Source organism: Aphanomyces astaci (assembly GCF_000520075.1).
Source record: "Aphanomyces astaci strain APO3 unplaced genomic scaffold supercont1.5, whole genome shotgun sequence".
Lineage (NCBI taxonomy): Eukaryota > Oomycota > Saprolegniomycetes > Saprolegniales > Verrucalvaceae > Aphanomyces > Aphanomyces astaci.
The window spans coordinates 805,146-827,176 of NW_009798268.1; the positions used below are offsets into that span (position 1 = coordinate 805,146).

The 22,031-nt window shown below is 50.3% G+C and overlaps 9 protein-coding genes across 9 annotated transcripts; 5 read left to right on the forward strand and 4 right to left on the reverse strand.

Moving 5' to 3' along the window:
- Positions 1-840: 840 nt before the first annotated feature.
- On the forward strand, positions 841-2,079 carry H257_03040 (hypothetical protein; the record flags this gene model as incomplete). The annotated part of the gene is made up of 2 exons (XM_009826944.1): positions 841-1,031; positions 1,071-2,079. The coding sequence occupies 2 exons, from the start codon at positions 841-843 to the stop codon at positions 2,077-2,079; spliced, it is 1,200 nt and encodes a 399-aa protein (XP_009825246.1).
- A 528-nt stretch (positions 2,080-2,607) lies between these two features.
- Positions 2,608-3,178, reverse strand: H257_03041 (hypothetical protein; the record flags this gene model as incomplete). Its single annotated transcript, XM_009826945.1, has 2 exons — positions 2,608-2,765; positions 2,884-3,178. The coding sequence occupies 2 exons, from the start codon at positions 3,176-3,178 to the stop codon at positions 2,608-2,610; spliced, it is 453 nt and encodes a 150-aa protein (XP_009825247.1).
- An 854-nt stretch (positions 3,179-4,032) lies between these two features.
- Positions 4,033-7,381, reverse strand: H257_03042 (hypothetical protein). Its single transcript, XM_009826946.1, has 6 exons — positions 5,367-7,381; positions 4,926-5,307; positions 4,637-4,860; positions 4,521-4,586; positions 4,301-4,438; positions 4,033-4,240 (listed from the first exon to the last, which is right to left on the reverse strand). The coding sequence occupies exons 1-6, from the start codon at positions 7,323-7,325 to the stop codon at positions 4,202-4,204; spliced, it is 2,808 nt and encodes a 935-aa protein (XP_009825248.1). The 5' UTR covers positions 7,326-7,381; the 3' UTR covers positions 4,033-4,201.
- Positions 7,382-7,483: 102 nt separating this feature from the next.
- H257_03043 (hypothetical protein) lies at positions 7,484-8,990 on the reverse strand. The gene is made up of 5 exons (XM_009826947.1): positions 8,885-8,990; positions 8,583-8,814; positions 8,357-8,535; positions 8,154-8,303; positions 7,484-8,105 (listed from the first exon to the last, which is right to left on the reverse strand). Exons 1-5 carry the CDS (start codon positions 8,960-8,962, stop codon positions 7,497-7,499), a joined length of 1,248 nt encoding a protein of 415 aa, XP_009825249.1. The 5' UTR covers positions 8,963-8,990; the 3' UTR covers positions 7,484-7,496.
- A 2,007-nt stretch (positions 8,991-10,997) lies between these two features.
- Positions 10,998-11,907, forward strand: H257_03044 (hypothetical protein; the record flags this gene model as incomplete). Its single annotated transcript, XM_009826948.1, has 1 exon — positions 10,998-11,907. The coding sequence occupies one exon, from the start codon at positions 10,998-11,000 to the stop codon at positions 11,796-11,798; it is 801 nt and encodes a 266-aa protein (XP_009825250.1). The 3' UTR covers positions 11,799-11,907.
- A 117-nt stretch (positions 11,908-12,024) lies between these two features.
- H257_03045 (hypothetical protein) lies at positions 12,025-13,271 on the forward strand. Its single transcript, XM_009826949.1, has one exon. The coding sequence runs from the start codon at positions 12,183-12,185 to the stop codon at positions 13,239-13,241; it is 1,059 nt and encodes a 352-aa protein (XP_009825251.1). The 5' UTR covers positions 12,025-12,182; the 3' UTR covers positions 13,242-13,271.
- A 397-nt stretch (positions 13,272-13,668) lies between these two features.
- On the reverse strand, positions 13,669-16,111 carry H257_03046 (hypothetical protein). The gene is made up of 7 exons (XM_009826950.1): positions 15,960-16,111; positions 15,466-15,868; positions 15,291-15,408; positions 14,660-15,195; positions 14,375-14,563; positions 14,109-14,265; positions 13,669-14,044 (listed from the first exon to the last, which is right to left on the reverse strand). Exons 1-7 carry the CDS (start codon positions 16,028-16,030, stop codon positions 13,788-13,790), a joined length of 1,731 nt encoding a protein of 576 aa, XP_009825252.1. The 5' UTR covers positions 16,031-16,111; the 3' UTR covers positions 13,669-13,787.
- A 1,969-nt stretch (positions 16,112-18,080) lies between these two features.
- On the forward strand, positions 18,081-18,615 carry H257_03047 (hypothetical protein; the record flags this gene model as incomplete). The annotated part of the gene is made up of 3 exons (XM_009826951.1): positions 18,081-18,122; positions 18,215-18,351; positions 18,423-18,615. The coding sequence occupies 3 exons, from the start codon at positions 18,081-18,083 to the stop codon at positions 18,613-18,615; spliced, it is 372 nt and encodes a 123-aa protein (XP_009825253.1).
- Positions 18,616-21,207: 2,592 nt separating this feature from the next.
- On the forward strand, positions 21,208-21,953 carry H257_03048 (hypothetical protein; the record flags this gene model as incomplete). Its single annotated transcript, XM_009826952.1, has 3 exons — positions 21,208-21,346; positions 21,463-21,752; positions 21,864-21,953. The coding sequence occupies 3 exons, from the start codon at positions 21,208-21,210 to the stop codon at positions 21,951-21,953; spliced, it is 519 nt and encodes a 172-aa protein (XP_009825254.1).
- Positions 21,954-22,031: the final 78 nt, after the last annotated feature.

Below are 22,031 nucleotides of genomic sequence, written 5' to 3' on the forward strand. Positions count from 1 at the left end.
GGCGTATTCTGTATAAAAAACTGCATAGATGCATGTATTTTGATCGAGGGAGATTGGGTGGAACATGAAAACATTCGTTACAGGTCCTCGATGGTCTCGTGGACTGTAAACAGAAATGATTGCATGGACTTCTCGATTCTACGTCTCTATTCGCTAAAATTTTGAGAGAACGAAATAGCAGCAAGAAATTTTTGTGAAAAGTTGATACTTTATCGATGACGTGCACCATAGCACAGCAAAAGGGTGCGCAAGGAATAATGTCATGGCTCATGGACACGATCATAGCTTGGTCATATCTATCATGTATGTGTCACTCAGCAAGTGATAGTCGATGGTGGGTGCGCGGCTCGTGAAGTGAACCAGGCATTTACTGTAGTTTGACTAAACGTGAATAACATACTACTTCATACTGTACTGTACTTCCCGTACATCTGTAACCACGATTTTGGACTGGTGAGTAGTAACCATGAGAAAACACAACATTTTATCCATGATCAATGACTTGTAACTAACTGTAAACAGAAATGATTGGATGGATTTTGGACCTGGGCCATGTCAATCGGGGAATTCTTCTCAGAATTGTCTACGAGCGATACAGCAAACTGTAACCCCTCGTTAAAGGTGAGGTGGTCAGATTTTACTATAAGTCCCATATAAACACCAATTTCTGAGAAAAGAAACACTCGAACTGCTTTACTACTGTTAATCGGGGAATTGTTCCAAATCTGATCACATATCGTACTATACACATAGGTGTGTCCAAATGAGAATGCAAAAGAACTCCACGCTGCCCCCCAAACACGAGCCCCCAAACCTTGCACTCATTGTTGATATTGCTTCATGAAGACCATTGCCATTCTCGCGCTTGCCTCGTCGGCTGCAGTATTTGCGGCGGGGGATATCAACCTGAACGAAACCACTACTACTGGTTTGTTGCGAGGCCCCGACAGAAAACTCCGCACCAACGCCCAAGTCCAAGGGATCCAAGACGACGCGGACGTCAACCGCAAGTGCCATACGACCAACGGCGGGTACCTCCAGACGTTGAAAGCTGGCTAGTACACGGCCAGCAAATTCCACAATTGTTTCCGCACGTCGGACCAAATCTTCGATTACGTGGATGCGTTGGTGGCACAGAACCCAACTTTGTTGACGAAAGAAAAGATTTCGTGCACCGTTCGAGGCAAGGCTATCTACGCGTACAAACTGACCAGCGGCGCATCTAAGCCCAGGTCGTTGTACTTTCAAAGCCTGCTCCATGCCCGGGAATGGATCGCTGGGTCGTCCAACTTGTTTACGTTGTCTTCGATTCTGGACGACATTGCCAACAAGAAACCCACGGCGGTGGACGCGTTCAACTTGTACTTTGTGCCGATCGTTAACATTGACGGGTACGATATCTCGTGGACGAAGGGCAAGCGGTTGCAGCGCAAGAATGCCAACGGAGTCGACCTGAACCGCAACTGGCCGACTCCCTTCAAAAACGCCAAAGCCGTACCCCTATGGTCTGAACTTTACCCGGGCAAGAATCCGGGGAGCGAGCCAGAAACCAGGGGGATTGGGGCGTGGCTCCATGCCAAGAACTCTGAACTCGCCGGCTGGGTGGACGTGCATTCCGTCAAGGGGTTGATCTTGTACCCTTATGGCGACACGACGCAACCCATCGGCAACGGTGACGACGCCAAGTTTGAACGGCTCGGCCGAAACGTTGCCGCCGCAACCGGTGGCGGCTACACGGGCCAGACGGCGGCTTCCCCTCCCCTTGAACCTGCGATCGGGGCGTTCGACGACTACCTCTATCGAACGTACAAGAAGCCCGTGTTGACCATCGAAGTGGCTGGTACTCATTTTGCCGCCCATGTGTCGACCATCCGTACCCGCGGCACGGAAATCTTCAAAGCGCTGACTCAATTTGCCAAGGAAGTTTTGATTTTCGAGGGCAACGGCGGCGAGATTGTCCAAAGAGGGCAACGGCGGTGGGATTGCCTTTCCCAAAGATTGATCAATCAAAACAAGTCGGACGTGGTGGAAGGTGATGTGGCGGAGTTGCTGGTATCCGATGATCCAACCCGCCAATAAATAAACCACTCGACCATTTTCACCAGAAATACTTATTCAACACCTCATAGATAGCACACAAATAACTTTACTTCTCCATGCAAAGAGGTAGAATGATGAAACGTCCAGGATATACGAACGGGATATATCGTATTGTCGTTGTGTCCATGTTTCATCGCTGGCATAAATGCAATGCGTCATCATCGATAGAGTTTAGGAACTGATGGCCAACTCCGGAGTGTACGTCCGGTTCCAATGCACAATTGGTGTGGTGCATTCCATCTATAATCTATCTAACTAACGACGTCTTCATAGCCTGGCGGGTGATGCACCATATGTTATCCTTCGCGTGCCGCGGTTGTGACGTCGTACAGTAACATCAAAACTACGACGAATTTTTGAGAGGACCTGGAAATACTCAAAGAGGATGGATCCTACGCTATGGATTGCACCAATATGAAGCAAAAAACGGTGATACTGTACTCCTGGAGTATACTACCAATAAGAAATCGAACGTGACAACTATTATGCGCCAGATTTGGAAGTACTTTACAAGGTACATTGGAACCACTGCATGGGTTTGCGGTCGCTTCCCCACCAGCCATCGCCGTTCTGAAACGCGGCATCCATGTGGTTGGCGCGCGCTTTGTAGTGCAAACTCGTTTCAGCGTGGGACCCAAATCCGTCCCAGTCCCCCGGTACAACTGCTGAAGTCCACGAGGCCATCGACTTCAGGGTGATCGTGGAAACTCCACATGGCCACCCACCAATTCCGCAATGAGTTGAACAAGCTCGACACGCCCACAACCCCAAACGTATCGATACCGCAAGATAACCTTGTGACGTGGCGTGCCCAGGCGTGTTGGGCGTCTTTGAACTTTTGCTTCATGGGTACGGCTACGGTGGACATGTGCCTCATCGATAGAATAGCAGGGGGAGCTGGGCTCATCGATCCTATGGCCACAGAGAGTGGTGCCATCCATTCGTTTTGGCACACCTTTTCAATGCAATTGCTGCTCTTGGTGCCTTCCATCGGTGCAGCAATCGAAATCCAATGCACGTTCTTTGCCATGTTGCACCGACCAGAAGCCAACGCGCCACTGGCAATCAAATTGCCCATGGAATGGGCCACCAAGATCAACTTGTCGATTCGTCCAGAGTAGGTCGACCTGCTAACGTTCATCGCGGCGCGCAAAAGTCGTCCTGCAGCGACGGGTGGTCCCATCCGCGGTTGATGGTCTCGATGCGAGCAAAGCGAACCGACGAGCAGCAAGGGGCGTTGTGGTGGATCTGGCCCCAGTAGTTTGGGTACGAGTCTTACAACGGGAGGGTCTGTGCCTCCCCAAGACCGTGCATGAACAGGCGCGGCATTTTCTCGGGCAATGTGCATCTGCACGGTGAGCTGGAGGCATCAGGCGAAGCTTGTGGAAGACAAAGCTGTGCGAGCCCCGCAAGCAGCACAAATAACAAGGATGAGGCAACGAATGGATGGAGGCGGAAGGCGTGAAGGTGCCGTCTAAGATCCGGGACTGTGGCCATGGTGTGCAATTTCAACAACTGACAGATGCGACGTGGCGTGTCGATGACGGTGGCCACATCCAACCACTACGTAGTAGTTTGTAACATATGTCTGAACATCAACTGAAACATCGACTGACCTTCAGTCTTGCGACTGGTGGTTCATCGAAGTGCAATTAACTGCCGTTTTCTGTTCCAAGTCAAAAGCCATGCTGATGTAAAGCATGGCTAACTAGTTACTTTGAAGTACATTACTATGCGCGTTCTACATATTCGAGTTGTACAGCACAGCTGTATGGTTCGTACCTCGTGGTGATACTGTACTCAAATATTGACATATACTAGTAGTACTGAACCTACTGCATACTAGTCCTAGTAGTACTACGTAGTACGAGTGCAGTACTACCGGTAGCGGTTGAGTCAGTAAGACTATGGGTCGTGCACAATTCTTGTAGACTCGTTCATCCAATGTAGGCCCTTGTATTCTGCTGTTATAGCTTCAACACAAACCTCTCGGTCGTTCGGCCTGGCGAGGCGATCACGACCACAACACTTCATCCCTGGATTTAATCGATGGCAACTCGATACTCCAGGTGTTGAGGGCATTGCTGCGTTGTGATTTTAACTATCTCGCTGTAGTTTCTCCAGCCACGCCCGCCATCACCTGAAACATGCATGTGAGGACCCTTCTGTATTTCTGTAATTCCATCGCATCGATTCATACCTCTTCCAGCTTGGCTCGATGTGCCAATTCTTCTTTGGTCAGCTCGGGGAACGTGGAGCTACACGTTTCCCTTCGCTTGCGAATCCAACCCACCATCTCGTACGATTCCATGGTCAAACTCGCCAAGAGGGGCTGCCACTACGTTGGCAATTACTCGTCAATCGATATACTTTGAACTACTTCGCAAATACTAGTATTCTTCGATGCGTCGTAGTTGTACCTGCAAGTCGATTTGTTTCAGGGGCTTGACATCCCCTCCGAGGAGAATGTTGTGTGATTGCCAAGGCTACATCCACAACAATGATGAGATGTCGGGGGAGACAACGGACGGCCTACCTTGAGCCGATTCTGGTCGTTGTGAATACACAATAGTCCCACCAACACCTGCATTTGATCGTCCAAGAGCACTTCTTTGGCCGTTGTTTCCGGTTGGGATTCGGGTGGGGTCAGCTCTGCCTTCTTTCGGCTGGTCATTTCTTCAATCACAAGCCCCGCGGGGGCAAAAACTAGCGAGAGGATCTGTAGCCACTCGATCATTCCATCCTCACAACGCGTTGCCCCTATGTATGTCGGCACCCTCGTCAACAAAAAAACAGAATGTTTCACGTATACCGCCAATTCTTACACATGGACATGTCATCGTCAGCTGTGTCCAGCTCGCGTATTCGCTGGGTCGACCGATACATGCCGCACAACATGTACAGCACATCCATTTTGAACTGCCAGAGGCGCGCGCGGGACACTTGGATTGCTTTGTACAGCGCCGAAAAGCACTCCAGCCCGTGGAGGACCATGGACCAACACATGCATTGCATTGGCCGCGTCGTCACAGCATTGCCAAACGGCATCGCACATGCAGAAACCACCCGAGAGACGAGACTGTCGACGCGAAACACGAGACATTGTACCCCTGCCGAGATGCGCGAGTCGCCAAAGTATGGCTTGACACTGCTCCATCCGTGTTGGGCCACGTTGGGAAAGTACGATTGCGTGCATTCTCGCCGCCACTATAGCATTCAAATCGCATAAACGTCAACTTCAAACGTCAACATGGTTTCGAAGTTACCTGAGCATAAATGCAGGCCAGGACCGTGTGTTTGGTGGCTAGGATGGTCGCGCACACCTTGGCAAACGTGTCGTGGGTCCATTGTGTGGTCGGGGTTGGGGCTCTGTCAAAGATCTTGGCTTGCGTGTGCGTCTGCCACGTGTCCAACATGAGACCTAAACCCACCGCGGTTTCCACGAGCGACTCCAACGCTGTCGTCGTGTCGCCCATCGTGGATTTGGCAATTTCGCGCAGAAACACACTCAATTCTTCTTGTATCACTTGCACAAACAGCCGCGCGATCGACATGTGCGCGTTGGACCGAATGCACATATGCAAGCAGTCACTCACGTCGTACATGATGGTGGCGACGGATTCGCAGCGGGCGCGGAGGAGATGCTCCTGAACGCGGACGGGGTACCCGTACACGCCCGTGTCGGCATTGAACTGGCCCACTGCGCGAGACTCCAAAACTATCTCGCGTCGGGTCGCATCGTGGATCGCCGATCGAAGGTACCGCGAAAAGATAAAGTCGGCCGGTCGAAATGGGTTACTCAAGGTGGCCCACATGGCCGATTGGACGTGGCGACGGCAGGGGTCGGGGCAGTACCCCGACATGACGTGAGCTGCGGTGTTAATTTCGTCGACTAATGCCAGCCACTTCTTCCCAGCGTGGATGCGGCACTTGGGATCGCTTGGAGCCATTCGAATATGCGTGTCCAGGGGCAGCCACGACTCGAACAGCGACGCCGACGGCGTGAGCACCACCTGACACGAATTGTCATCCTTTCGGTAGCTTTCAATTGTCGCCTCAATCCACGTCGGAGACGGGGCGTTGGCAGGGGACACGAGGGCCAGGACTGCCCACCCGATGCAGGCCTTGATGTCGACTCGAATTTTCTTTTTACATCGCGAATGCACGGTTTCAAGGTCCCCAAAGAACACATAAATACCATTCATGAGCACCGCCGGCGCCGACGTATCCGAGAACTGGAGGCTGCTGACGGCGAACTGCAGCCACACGCCGTGCTGGCTCGGGTTCGCCAAAAGAACATCAACGTCACCCTGTCCCCCTGCCTTGGTCCCCCGCGGGGACGCAATGCTGAACCTGAATGACCGCCCCAACGCCCCTACATTTGCCAACGAATTGCTCGACCCAAGCAGCGACCGGTTTGCATGGGGGGCGTACGGGTACGCATACTCTCGAGACTGCGGCTGCACCACGTACGCCGGTGCATACGACACGAACGGCAGCTGCAACGACTGGCTGGACTTGTCCATCCACCCCGTGGAGTCTGCCACGAGGGCTTTGATCCGCGTCCCCAACAGCGCCCGAAGCGTTGGGCCGTACACCGAGTCTACGACTTGATTCATGCGTTCGATGGCGTCTTGTTGGATGTCGGGGGCGGGAAAGATGCTCAGGGGGGCGCCGTCGCAAGGGATGCAAAACACGTCCAAGTCCTCTTTCAGCAATGCAGGCATGTGTCGGAGAAAGTTGTCGAGCGAGTCGGGCGATCGGGTGACGAAACTGGCTCGCCTCGTGTCGAGGTAGAGCTGCCACGCGTCGGGGGTCGGGTTCAGTTTGATGTACGTGACCAGCAGCTGAATGTCCCATTTGGTTTTGGACGCCACGACGTCTGTGATTTGCGTCCACATGCCTTGGACGAGTTCGGTGCCGATGAGCTTGAACCGATCGTCGAGGGGCCACTGCGACGTGGACGACCCATAAGACATTTGTTTGAATAACGTGTTTTGCACCGGTCGTTGGGCGCGTAGCTTGACACTGGCCACTTGCGCCTCCAAGAAGAGCCGAATCGCATCGTCGACATGGCCATCTTTCGGTGCACTGGGTTTGCGCCTGGTCATCGTCGTGGGTTCGTGCAACAGCGTTGTGACCTCGCCTAGCATCTGCCGCACCTCGAGCTCATCAGCTGGACACCCCGTGTTGTCTCGTATGCTGGGCAGCAGCGACTTCTTCATATGCGACGTTGTCTGCTTATATTGCTGCAGCCGCCAATAAGGAGTTCTTCGGGCGCGGTTTCAGACTGAGTCCGTAAAACGATTGTGTAACTGGCGAGACGCACACGGTTACGTACAGGTAGCACCCAACACGCCAAAACATGCAAAATATATGCAAAGGGGGTCATGTTGTTAAAACGAATCCTCGTCGGGTTGCCATGTACTGTGGGCAGTGTCTTCCATATGGCCGAGACAAAGGTCGCTGAACTCGCTCGGGCGAAAGCTGTCGGCGTCGTCGCCATCGTCGTCCTTATCATCCACAGGTCGCTTGGCGTCTTTAAACCGAACACGATCGTGCTCGGCTTGCATGATTTGCTTCATGGTTTCTTGAATGCCAGGGGCCATGCCATGGGGGAAAAGTTTGTTCAATGCGGCGTTTTCGCGCTTACGGGGTGAATCTTCAGCCACGACCACCCCGCTACGATGCAAGTGCACTTTGGCCATGTACTTGACTGAAGCTTCCAAGTTGGCCGAGAGGATTTCCACTTCTTTGCATATGCGACGGTAGGCTTCGTACCCCCGGGGCAGGTCGGAAACCAGCTCGGCCACCTCGTCTTGCAGCATGTAGCAAAACTTGATGCGGTCTTCCAAGTCCTGCACTTCAGCCTGCGATGCACTGTTGACGCGCGACAATGTGTTCACCATGTGCACTTGGCGCTGGTATTGTTCCAGCGACAGCTGTGTCTTTTCCAGCGTAATGACAGTGTTGGGTGGGTCCAATTGTTGGCCATGATTCAACGTCTATTAATTCATCAAATCGGCCCGATCAAGGAGAAAGTGGAACGGTACCGAAAGAGGGCTGCGAAGGGGGGACTTTGGAGGGCTGGGGGTGACTCGGCATACGACTGACGCTCGATTGGGCGAGCTGGAGCCTGGTCGAAGGCATGGAAGGGTTGCGATATGCTCCTGAAGCAACTTTGGGACGGCAACCTCCAACGCCTGTGCATACGTTGTTAGGTGAAGGTATATTTACCAACGTCAGTCATTTATACCAGGTTCGGGTACTTTTTCAACGCCATTATTCCCATCGCCTCTAAGAACATGGCGTATGTGATCCGTCGTTCTCGTTTGAGTTTCACTTTGCAAAAGGTCAAATCCACGTCGACCAAGGTAAACGATGGTCCAATCAAGTGGGGGCAATCGCGGCAAAACTTGGCAAAGTTCACATTGTCTACGACGATGTTCATTTGAATTTCATTGCTCGTGGAAAGGTCGTACCAAGGGTTACGTCTGTGCTGCAGCCTTGGGTACTGGTTCGCCCAAACCGACAATAGTACTGAAACACAGCGCGGAGTAACGTGTGTGGGTCGTTGGTGTCGCCTTGGAGCACCACGGCAGGAGGGGGGGGCGGGGGGGACTCGACATCTGCCACAGACATGGAGCGCTGCAGGATTCGAGACTTTTTACGCTCTTGGTACAGGTAATGGGGGTCGTTTGGGTCAAACGTACGCTGCTGCAAAAGGGGGAGAGATGGACATGAGCCTCAGTGGCCACAACCATCAATATGCAAGCATGCTTACCTCGCCTGGGGCTGCATTTACAAGCACGATTGGAATCGGTCGGTCAAACGTGAGCGGGGTGAAGTCGTCTCGCTCCATGGTCTCGAGCACAGGTGTTGCAACAAAGCGTAATTATAGCACTGGAAGGTTGAAACCACGACTCGTTACAACTGCAAGTTCACAACGTCAAAGTGTCACAGGAGTCGCGGGAAGTAGAGTGGTTTCCATGAAAGGCAATTTGAAATTCGCTATCCTGCCCATTCAATTGTTCCATCACATCCACACCACGTCGAGGCCCCTTAAACTTCTCTGATCAAGTGACGTGGATTCAGACGATCCTCTGCCTAATCGACGTGAAGGAACACAAAACGTGTATGAACCATAGTGCAATAATGTCTGGGGAGCACAGGCTTATCTATATGCGATTTGGGCGTGTTCCCCCCCATATAGTTGGTTATGCGTCCTGCACACTTAATCTTGACCACTGGGGTACATGATCGTGATAGGTAGGCCGATACCACACTGTCAGCTTGCTATACTTGGGGTGCGACATACACAATGGAAACACAAGTACATGAGGCAGCGAATGGTTTCACACTTTTGTTATCGGCTTCACAACAGGACTAAGGCGCCGATACAGATGATTACACTGGTGACAGCTCCTGCAGTAGCTGCGGATGTAGTCATCAAGGTTGAAAAGGCGGTTTCCATCATCCCTGCGATACCAATAGAGTTTAAAATCGCTCCGACACCAGGAAACAATGCTCCAAGCACACGCATCAACCAACTGGAAACAATCCCCACAATCGGCACAGCTACTGCGCCACCCACGGCAGCAAGGGCAACCATCCCCCATATCGCAAGGGGATACTTGGGTTTGTGGGTTGCACGCGGCTTGACTGATGCGGCTGCGGCCGCCGGCTTCGGGGGCTTGTTAACCTCTGGCTCGTCGGATTTGTGCGTCATGGCGAAATTGGGGGAGTGTGCTCGGATTGGAAAGTGCATTCACAGGTCGTTTTTACAACGGTCGAATCTTGGGTGACAATAAGCAAACTGTCACATGTCATACGAATTTGAAGGTACATCACTATCTTGTTTAATCGAGGGATTCACTCTTTTATTGTTTGTGAAGGCATGTTACCAAATACTACTTCGAAGTACATGTTATGGGCATAACGTTAGGCTTACAATTTCGCACGTGTAGGGACTGGTGCACCGTGGGTAAACGCTCTGCACCAGCAGCACCGGTTACACCGCCTGTGCTGACGTGGACACCAACGTAGCAGCAGCATATTGTAACGTCGCTGCTACTCCAACCAGCGGCGTGAATCGTTCCTACACCTGCCTTGATCACTCCAAAGTACGACATGGCAGACGGAACCAATCCGCCTGCCACCAAGCCAGTTGCAGGTAGCACGACAGCACCAACGGTACCATCACCGCTTGCAATGCCCGGTTGCTCGTCCCTGGGCTGCTTAGGAACTCATGACTCGTAATGACGTCGTACTGGCAGACCTGGTGCGTGGACAAAACTCAATCCCTCCATCCCCGACCGAGGCGTTGTGGTACATGCCTCGGTTTGTACAGGAGGAGATCCTGCAAAGTAACCCGCGATTGGCGCAGTAGCTCCCCTTGCCATATCCGATTCACAACCCACTGTGTCCGATGACAGGTGCCGCAGCCCCACTTACGGCATCAATGCCATACCCGATCCACGTACGATTGGCAGCCCCACCGACACTCGCTTAAGGTGGTCCTTCATCTGACAGGATTTCCGGTCCGTAGTATGATCTGGTTTAGGCCTAATTAACATACAGTAACAAATGATACGGTATTAATAGTTTGATAAATTTTGTATATTACCCCAAAATATGATAAAAAATACTAGGAATTATTGACTCCTCACCATTGGAATATTTCTATAAATATTAATAGTATACTAACGTTATAAATACTCGTTGTGTTATTACAATAATAATGCCACCTTATTTTAAATTGGATTTATTAATGCTCGAAAATAATTGATTCAACTGTTATTAATACCAGTAGTGATTATAACAATGTGTTGTTGCTATAATGTTGGGAGAAGCATGTCGTACTTCATCGAATGTAGGGGATAAACCAGGCGTACTTAATGGGGACTACTTTGATCTCGATTCCATTCCTGGCTTCTCTGCCAAGCAAGCACAAGTCCGACAAGTCGCCCGCTGCGATGAGCTTTGCTGACTTCGCAGCCAATGCACCTGCCCTTCCAGGGACGACGTCGTCGAATGTACCGGCTGTCTCGGCATCGTTGTCTACCAAAAACATCCCCCTCTTGGACAAGCTGAGCTTGAAACTGGAGCAATATCAGAGGCAGGTCGGTGCCGTGCGGCGGCAGGCGCAGAACGCACCTACCTCCATGGAAGGCCAACAGGACTTGGAAGATCGCATAAAGTTTGCATGCATGCTGCAGGACGAGATCGCCAGGTTGTTGCCCCAGCTCCCTCGGTCGCCTGCCATGGAAGTGAGTCGGCGAAAACTGCTCAAGGACTTTGAGCGCATCTCAAACCAGTTAGAATCATCGGTCCAGGATGCAGCGAATGCGCAAGTGAAGCAATCTGAAGCCATGCGGCACGAAGTCGAACGCGGGGATGCATCATCCAGCCTCCATGCGACCGTGAATGGCCAAGTGATTGAGTTCAAGCAGTTGGACAATGAAATTGCACACAATGAAGCGCTGATTGAAGAGCGGGCCAAGGACATCGACCGTATCCACAAGAGCGTGGCGCAAGTGAACGAGATCTTCCGCGACCTCGCGGCCATTGTTGGGGACCAACAAGGTGCCATCGATGACATTGAGAGCCACATCGATGAGTCCCTCGCCCAAACCCAGCAAGGGCTGGCAGAAGTCAAGAAAGCAGCCGCGAACCAAAGCAGCTGCCTTATTATGTAGAAGGAGTTGGATCTGCGTAACACGTGCGAATAATTTATGATCACAACATGGCTCTACACCGCATGACTTCGTCCATGTGCAATGTATTCCATGACCGATACGAAGCGGAGCCCTGGTTCAAAATTGTGTGCGGGATTTCATTGGGCAGCATAAACCACGTCCACCAATCCAATCACTGATCGAAGATTCAAACGATGTGGATTGGACAAAATTGAAATAATCCAAGCGACACCTTCCACGTTTCATGAAACGGCCCGTTTCACGGCTGACTCGCAGAATATGGGAGTCGCGTGCCATCAGTCGGATGTTCCAAAACGAAGGATACACATAAACCCTTCAGTCACTTTTCCATCTTCCTCGTTCTTCCCAGGCGCTTGAACATCCATGCATCATCATCGGGCTGTTGTATGTGTGGCCGCTGCGTTCCTCGCGGCAGTTCCACTCGCAGCCGCGCAGGACGAAACCACTGCGCCCGAGGTGCTTGTGACTCGGCCTGGCATTTGCCGAGGGTCAGGCGCGTCGGCAGATTGCACCAAGTACGGCACGGGCTATTCGTGCGTGTCTGTCGAGTCCAACATTGCCGGCATGTCGTTGCTATCCCAATGCGTCCGAGGGCAGGCGTGCGGGGGGAACGTGAACGGCCAATGCCCTACGTTTACCAGTTGGCCCGCCAGCACCCGCGTGGTGCAGCCGATTTGCGCGTTTACCGAAGTCCCCAACTGCGAAAACGCCCTGAACGCAGACGGCACGTCGGTGGTGGCTGCCAACTCGAACAAAACTGTCACGTGTTTTGAAGCCAACTTTGCCAGCGGCACCTTGACCAAGACAGTGAATGGCATTTACAAGTGCGTGGACCAAAAGATGTACCGCGACAAGGCCATGGGGTTTCTCGATTTGACCGAAACGCACCTCAAGTCGTGTGCGGGCAACATCACGACCGACAACAACGGCGTCCGTGTGAACCTGGGGCTATGCAACTCCCACGGCACGTGCGCCCCCAAGTCGCCCCTTAGCAGCGAATACGGCTGCATTTGTAACGCCGGCTACACCCCCACCGACAACTGCTTTGTGGCCGTTGGCAACGTGTGCGATGGGTTTGGCCAGTGTGGCAGCAACGGGGCGTGCAGCCCCACCACCGGGCAATGTGTGTGCAAGCCCGGGGCCCGAGGCAACCAATGCTCGCTGTGCGACGCCACGGCCCCAGCCGAGTCTGTCTGTACGAATCGCGGCTCGTGTGGTATCGACGGCACGTGCCTGTGCACGTTGGGCTACGAAGGACTGCAGTGTGAAACTGTGTCCAAACCTGTCAAGTCGAACAGCACTGACTCGACGTCGGTCACACCGTCGACGAGCAGCAGCCCCGACGGCAACCGTCATACGTTGGTGACCAAGGCAGGGGGGTTAGTACTGGCTTTCGTGGTCGCGGCGTTGGTATTCGTTTAAACTGACGTAATTGCAACCTTCTACTGTGAATGTCTCGTTTTATACTCCGAGTATTATTTATGAGAACGTGGATGGATTTACGGTAACTTACGGTGATTACTGCGACGAACAAACCCACACTGTGAGCTTGCCACAATCTGTGAGTTTTCGGTCAGCACTTTGCAAATGTATGTAAGTACAGTAGCCAAGGTGGAAAGTCTGTCTTGGGGGAATACTGTCCAATACTGTAATTTGCTAATTCAACGAATACTAGTGCTGTATTTTGCTAATTCAACGAATACTCGTGCTGGATTTTGCTAATTCAACGTACATACTCTCGACGCTCGTTCCCAGGTGTGGGGGATGCAGGAGTAAACTATCCAAGTCGTCATAGGCAGTCATAAGATCACTAATATCTATGAACAATGAAGACAACAGGTGATCGTGGTGGCGGATGTCGGCGTTTCGACATGTGCAGATGCAATAGCCCATTTTAAATACTAACTAGTTAGTAGTTTACTGCTACTGTAGTATGTTCCTCTCTAAATGCCAAGGTGGCGTCCGTCCCTAGGACTCTGCCAAAATCCGATGGTAGTAGTACGTTTCGATGTGGTGGACTTGCCAGTTGGCAGGGAGCAGCACACGCTGCGCCACGTCAGGGCCCACAACGATGTCGTGGATATTGTCCCAGCACAGCTCGACGAATTGCTGGCACATCATGCTGTTAATCGTGCTTGCAAGCAGCGTGAAGCGTTCGCGGACGCGCTTCCTCGGTAGGTCCTCTTGGCTAGGCCAAAAGTACCACTCCACGACCAACGTATCCCCTACAGTGTAGAACGAACATTCAGTTTCCATCCGTCCTTCGTCGTACTGTACTAGGATGTATACCCTGGTTCTCTTCCCACGCTCGAGTGCCACACAAGTGGAGGCCACTGCCGAGTGTTGGGAGCCCACAGGGCCCCATCAGTTGATGGGGGTGACTTTGGGGCAGCTGGTCCAGTCGAAATGCTGTCCATGGCGCGTGCACTGAGCACTCCCATTGCATCTACGTCCCCAATCAGTCTTGCCATATTTTGCACTACCGGTACTGTACCGATATCAGGACATATCGTATGGTCGGAATCAACTACGTACTACAGTATGTACCAACCTACCTGTACAGTCGAGGTGTCGCCACCACTACCACCCGTGCATGTCCATATTCGACTACCCATTTCGAGCAAATGCTGGTGAATGAGCTGGCCATGCTGCACGGGTGTATCCCGTTGCCACCGACCAAAGATGGGCTTGGAACTGCTTCGGGCGTCGTGCGCAACTGGTTTGAGGCTGTCCCGCCAAGTGGTCTACCAGAATTGATATGGGACAAACACGGCAAACATTTACGGTATTACTAAATATATATTGATTTGCATGGGGTGTGTGGTTGGTGGTACTGGTACCTTGTTCACTTCGGCGGCCAGTGTAGTGTAATGATGAAACCACGGGTCGTAGTAGCCTTGGGTGAGGTCGCACCAGGGAAAGGCCTGTTGGATGTGGCCAAGAACGTGTCCGATGGTGAGCTGGCGGCGGGTCTCGAGGTCCTCGCTCGCTTGCTTCCACATCAACCACAGCAGTTGACGAAACGAGCGGTGCAAATCCACCTGCCCTTGTTCCAAGCACCCTTGGATGAACTGAAGCGTGGTACGCGTAAACACGTGGGTATCGAGCAAGTCGATCAAGACTGCGTACGTCGATGGGGCGGTCGCTGAAATGTTCAATGTCCCGCTTCGGGCGTATACTTCGGCCAGCTGGAGCATTTCCTGGACGGCAGTGTGCATGAGCTCGTCGTCTTCGTTGTGGTTGGGAAGGAGGAATACAGCGTCGTCGTCGGTGGAAGAACTGGTGGCTGTCGAGGACTTGGTCGTGCGAGTGCGTTTGCGCTGAGGGGACGCCTCAGCTTTAACGTCATCGTCAGACTCGGCTCCTCCAAGGGGTTCTAACTCGGCAACAGAATTCCAGAGTGTCAGGAGGTTCCTTGGGGTATATTTTGACGGAAAAGGAACGGACGGCTGAGGGGGAGGGATTTCGAACCTGGGGACAAAGGTGGCTTGACTACACCACTTCGCCTTGTGGAGCAGATGGTGAATGGAGGAGACATGACGCGGCTGAGGCAGCGCAAGGCGCCTTGATGATGCTCAAACACATACACCTAAAAACGTTATTGTCAAACCAGCTAATAATATGCACACTTTTCGGGGCAACATACGACAAATGCGTGCTTGATGTTGCAATTGAAGCGGTTGGACCGCCAGCCGTAATGCCACGACTGGCGAACTCGATTGAATTCGAAGTGGAGAATGGATGGTGGAGAGTCGCCCAGTGCCATTTCAAGCCGCTCGCCTGTCATCCAAGTGCCGAGCGGCACGTCCGTGGACTTGACTTCTGCCGTCAGATTCCCGACGGACACAACTTGGTCAACTTGAATCACGGCTTGGTCAGACATGTCGGACGCTTCGAAGCGGCAATAGCTGACGATTGACGTCGCTGGTGTTGGCCATGCAACGGGACATTCCACCACAATCGAGGACCCGCAAAACGAGTTTGGTCGGTGGGCACCACAGCAATGGGGAAAGCAACGGAGATTCTTGTGTCCCGTGCTCTTGTTGTTCCTGCACAACGAACGACGGAGTTTGTGTCAATGAAGTCGATTGGTGGTCGCAGGTGAGTATGGCTGAACCTTGCTAATAACGTGGCCTATACCTTGTATAGGAGTCGCAAAAGAGCGGCAAGGCGCAGCCTGAGTGAACAAAGTGCGCTGGGTGGGGCGCCATGGGGCCGTGGTGGGGCGGCAACAGGCCAGCAAGTGGTTGAATTACAGTACCAAGGGGATACACAGGGTCACAACAAACTCGGTAAGTTTTTAGTGACATGATGGACAACGACAGGCGCCTTTTGGCAGTTTCAATTGGGACGGAAGACATGACTTTCAATTACGATAATATTGTGCTTCCCTCGAAACGATGAAACTCTCGTCGTAACATAAAATACTGGCCTATATAGCTTGAAACTATTGGAAACTTGAAATAGCTGATGAAGGTTGTCGTAAAGACTTGTATATGTCGCGCCTAATTTGATACATTGGTGAGGTTGATGTCAGGACTTGGCTGAAGAAAGTGGCGGCAGAGTGACTTGGGGCCAGTTAAGCGCAGTGGACTCGAGCGGCCAAAAATCTCAGCCCATCAGGGTCCGTCCGATGCATGAAGAGGACTGTTGTGTTGATTAATAAGACCCGTTTCCACGACGGTGCTCGCTGTGAGTAGCAAGGGCACACACACAACGTTTGAACGATACTCCGCCGTATCTATTATACCTGTAGACCACAAATACATACTGTACTACGTAGTTCGTGTACTAGTCAAAGGTCGCAAGCAATCGAGATTAAGTACTGCTACTACTAGAAGTACGTACTAGTAATTCGCAATAACTCCCCCGCAAAGCGCTGGTATTTCGAGACAACTTTTTGCAGTAAGTAAACAGGGATGACCACCAAGATGATCTGTCCAGAATGTGCGGCAAAGGAAGCCGCCCCGCAGTGCTGTACTTTCGTCCCCTCTTTTTCTGTTTGACGTATTTCTCCCACGACGGGAATATGACGATGTTTGGGGGACGTTGCCTACAGCGCTCTCGCTGTGTTGCTTGCTCGTGTGAAGCGTGGGTGTGCGCTTCGGTGTGCTGTATGTGGACATTACATCCGACGCCCTTGGAGAGGCTATCTTGACACTGCGAGAATGTACCATACTTTATTTAAATAAAAGGAGACAATATTTTGACCAAGTGCCATGGTATTTCAAGCGGTATAGGTCAATTTTGCATGACAGGTGGTGGGACAACCAAGAAATGGTCTCTTGTGCAACTTGCAAACCGATAGCGTAACGGTACAGTAGCAGTGCTAAACGCATATCGAAAGTGCAACTATATATTGGGCCAACACTTTGTCCTATTTGAAATCGTTAAACTTTTCTGAAGTTTTTGCTTTGCTCCGGGCAATTACAGCGACGCCGCCTACCGTCAGGGTCAGCCTGGTTGGTTGACAAGGTTTGTGGTAAGCTGATACTGAATATCGAGAGTTTGACGTGCAGTATGCATGGCGTGCTGTACAACGTGGGTGGCTGGCTGGCTGCACTGGACGGATAGGTCAATGAACTTGTGTATTGGGCGGTTGCTCGCTGTCAAATAACTTCATCGAAATGAGCTTCCCCCACGAAGGGGTGATTATTATCATTTCAGTTGTCACACTTGGTACTGAGCATATACGAATCATACATACTACACGTAGTACCGGTCCACATCACTTGTTTGAACCCTTACGCAAGCATCACGTGGTTGACTGATTTCAGCAAACTGTTTACCTCTTACAGAACCACCAAAGCAAGTGTTTTACAGTTAACCCCCACAAAAATGCTCCATGTGTGCATTAGATTTGGTTGGATAGAATTGATTCGCCAAGTTTCAAACTATTAATGGTTACATTGTCGTAGATTGATGGATGTGGTGTGTTTGCAAGTGGTTCAAAACAGTGAGCAAAGCCAACGACATGCGTGGAGTTCTAGGGGTATAAATTCTAAAAACGAGACTGAAATCAGTGGTACCCAGGATGTCCACGAGCCTAACACAAACAACTGCTGTACCGGTAGAGTAGTATGCGCTGACCGCAAAGTTAGAAACGGAGCACACTATGTGATTAGAAGATAATTGCGGTAACGTTACGGCTGGTTTCCGCTGACATGAATTCACTACGTGTACGTACACCATATTGCCTTCAACAATAATCAATGAGTATGGTTCTTAGGCAGTGTCCAGCGAAGTCGTGAATATATCACAATGACCTTGCTGCTGGCTTCAAATGGCGAGATTGGCAGCTTGGTAACTAAGAGCGCATGACCACTAACTTCTATCCACCATCGAAAGCTCGATTGGTTGAATCGAACAGTGGGGTCGAATTCGTCTGCAGGCAGGTTTTCGACTTTTGGAATACCATAAATATCAAATACACGCTGCGCGGGTGGGGCCAGCTCGTGGACGGCACCAAGGTGAACCCGGAACTGCTGGAGGTGGGCGTCACCGCGTGGGACAACGTGGATTGCGCGTTTTCGTACGATCGCGTGGCTGGACGTGGGGCCATCCAAGACTCGGTGTTGTGTGCCGGGGGCGACGCCGCCCAAGCGTGCATTTTGGGGACGCCGGCGATGCCTTGACCGTGGCGTCTGCCAACGGGGACGACCACCTCGTCGCTGTGTTCAGCTGGAGCGTCGAGTGCGACGCCCAAGGGGTGCCTGGCGTGTACACGCGTTTGTCCAAAGTGCGCTCGTTCGTGGAGCCCTTCGTCGCGAAGGTGTCCCCTCGTTACAGCTTCTAAGGATCAAGGTCATGTGTCGTTGCTGCATCGACTACGCTCTAGATTTGACGTATGTAGACACACGTTAACACCTCAAATGAATGAGTTGGTTGACATGTACTTCGAAGTACTTCGAAGTAGTAGTATGTTATCGGCTGAATGTTGGTCCGGAACAGACATTTGAGGAGTGTGAAATATGGCATGGATCCGGATGGGCATGTATATTTCAGAGCTGATGATACACTGTACCGATACATGACTTGTAGAGAGTAGTGAAGGAACTGACTGATTGACTGGATAATGAAGTTACTTTTGGATTTGTCATCGAGGTCACCGTTGTGAACACGGTAGCCGTCGGTTGTGAACACCGGCGCAAGACAACAAGTATGTTGCTATCAAGTACTTCGAAGTACGAAGTTACGCAGTAGTACGTTCGAATGTAAGTTAAATACTACTAACGTTACGAAGTAGTATGTAAAGTCTGAAAAAGGCAGGATTCGACAAATGACTTTTAACATACTAGTACCGGCAGAGCTCCAGTATCGAATATTGTAAATTCGTGGAATCTGAGTTTTAGTGGTTTACCGTCGAACAAATTTACCTATAACTACTATCAATACCTGGCGCAACAGTCACACATAGTCGTACCGTAGTTTGGGAGATTTCCTACAATTTCATATTAAACCAATGAAAACACTCCCTCCTGTAGAACGATTGGATATTCAATGAGTTGTGATCGAATACTCAATTCTGATTGGCTTAAATTCGACCTAATTCTTAATATATTGCCTTTACTTTTTTTTGCTGCATCACTTGGGATCACTGTCAATTCCGACTTCATTGTGCTCCTACATCCATAATTTTGAGAAGGGAGCTGTAATACGAGTGTCTTCTGTTAATATCTCACGTCTGGTTTTGACTTCGCTTTTGTATAACTAATAAATATTACAACGAACAAGAAAGTCACTTGATTACTGTATATCCTGTCCGACTTTTTTCTACTAATGATATATTATGAGTTGATCATCATTACTTATCCTGGGGATAACAAAAAATATTACGTTTTTTAACTTTAAAACGTTTTGGGGGGAGTCTGGCTGCCGCAAAAAATGTCAGAAAAAACCAGCTTTTGCAGCTTTTCTAAGAAATCGCCAAAAAATGGGTTTTTTCTGTCTGCATACAATATTCGGAGAATTCAATATTTCGCGAAATTTCGCGTTTTTCGTCCAAAAATAAAAGGAGGTTCAAGGGACTTTTTTTCTGAAAACTCGAGACTGAGAATCGTCGAGTTTCTTTCGAAATCAGTTTGATCCAGACAGTAAAAAATAGGTGACAACCAAATTCTTCGAATTACTTTGAACCAAATTTTCGAAATATTAATTGGGCAGAATTTGGGGTGTGATCCAGACCCACCCTTATTGAAACTTTCTTTTCTTACCGTAAGTAAACACACAGCTCAAAATTCCTATTCATGACTTAGAATGGCACAAAAAATGGTCTTATTGTTCATTGCAAAACTGTGTAATTGGTCCAGAGGCCAAATTGGTATTTTACGGTTGTAGTTGCATAATATACTCTTTGCGTGTTGATCAATCATGTTTAAGGGTGCGTCTGGTCACATTTCAAAAATAATATTCCATTTTCTCGCAATATGGGATTAACCAAAATGCCATTTTCAAAATGGAGGTGAAAAAGGTCGATTTTGTAATATGGCGTTTTGGACCTCTTCAACGAGTAAATCCCACTAGGAATTATTGGATTTGGGTTAAAACTCTTCAAGCAAGACATGTTTCAATTTTGATCAGATTAATCGAATTCGGTCCCAAAATGGCGTTTGGAGCCTGAATATTGTAATATTTCACGTTGCCAGACGGGCCCTAATAATTATATTGTGGATTCGATACGAATTTCCAGACCCCGTCGAATCGAATCTCGTCGCCGAATCGAATCACGAATCGACGCTATTGGCTAATCCATTTTTTGAGTGGATTTGATTGTCTCTTGCAGAAAAGACAAGTATATTCAACCAATCAGATCTCCGGCGTGATTTAATATTGTTGTTAAACAAACCAGGCGAATCTTGGAAGTTTATAGCGAATTCACAATATAATACTACTACTTAGTATAATACTTCGAAGTAGTAGTAATACATAAAAAACGCCCATATATTAATCCTGCTATTAAAAGTAATAATATTCGTCTAATTTTAAAAAGTTATCCTCGGCGAGATTCGGTTCGACGGGGTCTGTAAAATGAAATTTCCACCGAATCCACAATATTACAGTACGTGCTACATAATTCTGGCAATGACGCAAAAGGCAAAGAACAACATTCTCTCGATAACACGTTATCCCAAAATTATTTATTTGATCATATGTTTATATACATATTTACCCTCACACCAATATCCAGTATCCAGTACGAAAAAACTCAATTGGTCTGAATTTGGGCCAATCCAACAATTCTACGTATTTACTACTACAGTAGTACGCCGGAGTCATAAATCTCAACTTTCACAGTATGGAGTGTTTGGGGTACGCACACTGATTGGTCGGTTTCCACCAATCACAATGCAATATCCATGACCCTCTCCTTGTAGAATCCCCTCGTGTTATGGCGGCGGCGGTGAAGCCTTCATCGTCTTTGGAGTGGAAGCGCATCATCCATGCTATGCGAGATCCAGGGCGGAGCGAGTACTCGTTCGTTCCGCACAAATACATCCATTCCACGCCAATCCTGTCCCCGACGCCAGGTGGCATGGACTTTGATATCGGAACCGCCGACGAAACCACCCCAATCAATGCCAGGTACCTTGACATATTTCTAATGTGACTGTCACCAGTATCTCACACTGCTGGTATTTCATAGACAACATGCAGTGGAACATGCTCGACCGACGAGATTCGGTGCACTACAGTGCCGTCATGTACTGGTTCATCCTCATCGTGTTGCTCAGCTTCATGTGCGTCGAGTGGGTCCTACTCTATCCGCTGTCGCCCTCGCGACTGTACAACATCCAAGTCGACATGTGCGACGGCCGCGTGAACCTCGCCGAGTTCTTGTTCCAGCAGATCCTTCCACTAGGCATGCTCCTGGGTTCGTTGATCACGTTCAAGCTTGCCTTGGGTCGGGCCACGATGCTCGAGCTCGCCGCCATTGTTGGTTGTCTGTGGTCGTGGCGTTTGGCCAAGTCACGCTCCTCGTTGGTCGCTACTGGCTCGGCGTGGCCATCTCGGTCTTATCCATCGTGGTGCTGATTCTCCTCGCAGAAGTCAGCGACGACGACTTCCGGGGCCGCGCACTCACCGCGTCGCAGCTCTTCTGCATGCTCGGCGGCCACATGGTGTACATTGGCGTAGGACAGTTCTTCGTATACTTGAGCACGTGCTACGTGAGCTTCAACCTGAACGAGTGGAAGATCATTGCGACCATGGGGG

Excerpts from the sequence above, each read along its gene's own strand:
- H257_03042 (XM_009826946.1), bottom strand. The coding sequence starts at position 7,325 with ATGAAGAAGTCGCTGCTGCCCAGCATACGAGACAACACGGGGTGTCCA. Across the intron at positions 5,308-5,366 it reads TGGCCTGCATTTATGCTCAG|TGGCGGCGAGAATGCACGCA; the intron begins GTAACTTCGAAA and ends TGAATGCTATAG. Across the intron at positions 4,587-4,636 it reads ACGACCAGAATCGGCTCAAG|CCTTGGCAATCACACAACAT; the intron begins GTAGGCCGTCCG and ends TTGTGGATGTAG.
- H257_03043 (XM_009826947.1), bottom strand. The coding sequence starts at position 8,962 with ATGGAGCGAGACGACTTCACCCCGCTCACGTTTGACCGACCGATTCCA. Across the intron at positions 8,815-8,884 it reads TAAATGCAGCCCCAGGCGAG|CGTACGTTTGACCCAAACGA; the intron begins GTAAGCATGCTT and ends CTTTTGCAGCAG. Across the intron at positions 8,304-8,356 it reads TGAAAAAGTACCCGAACCTG|GCGTTGGAGGTTGCCGTCCC; the intron begins GTATAAATGACT and ends ACGTATGCACAG.
- H257_03045 (XM_009826949.1), top strand. The coding sequence starts at position 12,183 with ATGCATCATCATCGGGCTGTTGTATGTGTGGCCGCTGCGTTCCTCGCG.
- H257_03046 (XM_009826950.1), bottom strand. The coding sequence starts at position 16,030 with ATGGCGCCCCACCCAGCGCACTTTGTTCACTCAGGCTGCGCCTTGCCG. Across the intron at positions 15,409-15,465 it reads ACATCAAGCACGCATTTGTC|GTGTATGTGTTTGAGCATCA; the intron begins GTATGTTGCCCC and ends TAACGTTTTTAG. Across the intron at positions 14,266-14,374 it reads GCGACACCTCGACTGTACAG|ATGCAATGGGAGTGCTCAGT; the intron begins GTAGGTTGGTAC and ends TTGGGGACGTAG.